This window comes from Sprattus sprattus (assembly GCF_963457725.1).
Source record: "Sprattus sprattus genome assembly, chromosome: 2".
Lineage (NCBI taxonomy): Eukaryota > Metazoa > Chordata > Actinopteri > Clupeiformes > Clupeidae > Sprattus > Sprattus sprattus.
The window spans coordinates 65,859,555-65,863,405 of NC_137921.1; the positions used below are offsets into that span (position 1 = coordinate 65,859,555).

The 3,851-nt window shown below is 44.8% G+C and overlaps 1 protein-coding gene across 1 annotated transcript in view; it reads left to right on the top strand.

The window, feature by feature from the left end:
• Positions 1-535: 535 nt before the first annotated feature.
• Positions 536-3,851, top strand: part of adgb (androglobin) — a gene marked incomplete at both ends in the record, with an annotated part of 54,131 nt that continues 50,815 nt past the window's right edge. Inside the window, 3 exons of the mRNA XM_080860369.1 lie at positions 536-612; positions 1,016-1,172; positions 2,034-2,123. Of these exons, the coding sequence (XP_080716495.1) occupies positions 536-612; positions 1,016-1,172; positions 2,034-2,123 (324 nt within the window). The remainder of the gene's footprint in view (positions 613-1,015; positions 1,173-2,033; positions 2,124-3,851) is intronic.

Sequence of the window (3,851 nt, forward strand, 5' to 3'; positions counted from 1 at the left end):
GGGTTAAATAACCCTATTTATGTAGGCCTATGTGTCTGCGTGAAGCACAAAGAAGGGGTCACTTATTAATGAGAATGCTGTGTGTGAGAGTCACCAGACTCAAGTCTCCGCTCTCCAGTTATTTACTATCACTAAAAGCATGGTCTTCCAGTTCACCATTTCTGAACAAGATTTAAAATAATCTTGTATGCCTATGCTTGGTGTTGGTGTGGGTGGTCTTCCAAAGCATAGCTAAATAATCTAAGCAGTTGGCACAACGATTTTATTTTTTCAATGTAAAATTTAACAAGCTCTAAATGCGTGGAAAATTTAGCCTCGCATGTGACCAATTTTGATTAATCTGCCTCACGTGCAGGGATTTTCCCCTACGGGCGCACGCTTCAATTTGTCCTGAACACATGAGGTACTGTCGCTAGGCGACGGGTGCAAACTTAACAGGGAGCTAGGTAATCACAACACAGCCTGATAAGAAACATGCTGTGTTTTTAACACCGTTGGCCAGTTATTTTAGTAGTTTACATGCAAGAAACCCACAATGTCCAAGACCCCTAAGAAAAAGGACGTCTCCTCCAGTCGAGTCACTTCTTCCCCAGGGCAGACACCAAATAAAGAGTAAGTTAAAGATAGCATTACCTACTTACTTAGAAAACTGTTGCTAGCTATTTAGCGCTTAGCTAAAAGATGTAACCCCACATGATAGTCATCTAAAAATTGACAGTTGTCAGCTACAGTCATTTTTCGTGCTATTTGGATTCATGTCAGATATTCCACAATTTGCATAGCTACCGTATCATTGGCCAATAGATAGGTTGAAATTGGATAAATGAGTTCGCTAACATTATGTCCACCTCTACTGTAAGGTCCCACGCTTTAAACTTCATGCATTTCATAATACCCACAAACATGTGTTTGAGCAAAACAAATGATTACAGAGTGAGGTAGAAACCAAACTGAGATGACACAAGTCACAATGCGCGAAATGTAAAATATTACCAAGTTTTACTGTGTGCTCCAGAGCCTCTTCTCTGGTGACCAGTACTTCAGAGGCACTAGGGGACCTAAGAAGGAGCCGCGTCCCGATCTGGCCCGAGTGGAACGAGGCAGAGCTCAACGCGGAGAAATGGGAGGCGTCCAAAAGCAAAGATGCCAAGGGTGGCAAGGGCTCCAATACAGTGAGTGTGCAAGGAAGTGCCCTGTCATATTAAGTCCTCCCTTTCAATGTGTTGTGTTTGTATTTTAGTGTCCTATGTAGGAAAGAGAAGGAATTCAGTTTGTATGTTAAAACATTTAGAGCAGGGGTTCTCAAACTTTTGCAAGCTGTGCCCCCCCCCCCCCCCCCCCCAAAAAAGCTGGTTAGGTGTAGTTGCCCCCCACCCCCGCTGCCTGCTGCCCTCAACTACACCACAATAGATAGATAGATACCGGTAGATAGCATATCGTTATTGATAGGCCTATAGTCATGCCTTGGGCCAAGGTTAGGATATTGTTTTAGCAGCTATGTGAGCCTGCAGCATGCTTTCTTATAATCATCATTATTTTCACCATCATTATATTATAACTATAGTAATTAATGATAATCTACCAATTATTATTCTTATTATCATGGTAATAATTAGTGTTACCATGCTATCATTACGGGCCTCTTGTGATCTTTAAAAAAAATGTTGCAGGTCTGTCAATGTGAGACATGAGCCTGCTATGTCTTGCAAAGGTCCTCAATTCTTGGTGCAATATTTAATAAACATACCCTCAGGTCATCCTCGATCTGTGCACGGTTGCGATATTTAGCAAAGTTCTCCTTAGATTAGGCTACCAAAAGGCCTGCCCTCATTGGAAAGCCAAATACTTTTGCCTAAAAACAAAGAAGCCGTTGACAAAGCAAAATTTTAACATTCAATCATGTGGTCACATGGAATTAGAAGCTTAAGTGTTGCTATATCAAGAGCAAAACCACTACCATACTTTCCTTTGCATTCTGTATGTGTGTGTGTGTTCGTGTGTTTGTGTGTGTGTGTATTTGAACACTTCCACAGCAATTCTTTGAAGATCCAGAGGGGAAGATAGACCTGCCCACGTCTCTTAAGGTCCACTCATGGAAACGTCCCTCGGAGTACCTTGTCAAGGTGAGGCGCTCAAACTCAGTGAGGCAGTCAGCTGGATTAGTGCACTTAAGGGGCCAGCATGGTTCTTGAAGGCCGATATATACTCAGTTTTAGACGCAAAGCAATAAGATACACAAGAGCACCTTGCGCAGTAAAATACCCCCCCTGGCGCAAGTCTAGAAAAATCGCCTGACGCACGCAAGACGTGAAAAGACGCGCAAGGCCGGGCTTGCAAGGGCCTCTTGCACTTGCGCTGAGCATAAATTAGGCTTGACTGGTGAAATGACAAACATTCGAAGTGGCGTAGGGTGTCTGCTGAGGTGTGTGCTGTGCAAATTCTTTCTCAGGTTTAAGTGGTTTTAGAGCTCAAGGCATTAAGCATAGAGATGAGAACATTTGAGTTGGGCACATGTGAGTAACATTTTCAATAAAGAGGGTTCCCCCAGTTGTCTTTCTAGCATCCTTACGGTGTCTCACTACACAGTGTCTTCAGAAGCACGTTACCATTACGCCAGGCATGATTGCCTGGCCAACTCTGCTGTCCGGGAGTGGGGCACCCCCCTTTATAATATGTTGCCCGAATGGAAGAACGTCATTCAAAGTCTTTTCTTGCTCAGAAGCAACCTCTTGTCAATGCTGCCTAGGTTTCATGCTAGTTGTCCACATAGCAGAGCTTACTACTCACCCGCTAGGTGCTAATCGAACTTGAACAAAATAACTAGGCTTGTCTTCGAACAACTGTCCACAAATAGTGGTTACTGTTCAGTAAAACCTACTAGTGACCAAACTAGAGTTACGCTGCATTGACGTCTGGGCAACCTGCCGTGTTTGTCAGTTGCGTGCCCCTTTCCCATAGCTTGGAGTTCAGTCTAAAGAGCCTGCCATGGTGTCTAAGAACCCAGAGGCTTGGGACTGTATTCGGTTCCTAATACCCTAATACCTCCCTCCACAGTGTTCAGCAGTGATAAAAAATGTACCCCACAGAGCAACCAGGCCGATGGTGGAGGTCACCTCAGAACAACTGAGATTTGTTACAAAACAAGAGAAAATTACCGCCTTACACGACTGCAATGGAAAAAAAACACCTCTCTCCTAGCAACTCGGAGCAGAGATTTGAGTGGAGCACAGACTTGAGTGGAGCACTGGCGTGAGGGTCACATCACAATGTGTGCTCAGATCTGTCAAACGGGTACAGACTCCAGTTCCCACAGCCCCCCCCCCCCCCCCCCCCCCTTGATCTTCGAATAGAATATATTCGCAAGCGACAGGGGACGACCGCTGCGAGGCAAAGGAGCAACTAGAGTAGCACCTCCAGTCCAGAGCCAAAGCAGCTTCTACTCGAGGAGGTATATTGTGGTTCCCAAGACGGGCAGGGGCATGTAACCTAAATTGGATCTCAGACAATACGGGTCTTGAATGCTGACAGACTTGGCACAGCTGGGGTGTGTGTGCCCAGGCAATTGGTTCGCTAAAATGAATCTGAAGGATGAATACTTTCACATACCCATTTTCTCCCCCCTCACAAAACGTTTCTCAGATTCGCCTCTCACTAAGCCATTGCATGTTTGTCAAATATTGGGCCGCTCAGGGTGAATGGAATCTGTCTTATAAATCTTAGCAACTTATATAGATGGCTTGTGGGTGCGAATGTCAAAGCAGGACGCTGTCGCACCAAATACCTAATGATGCACCTGTCGTCACTGGGGTTTCAGGTCATCTTGACTGAAACTTTCATTTGACGATCAATGT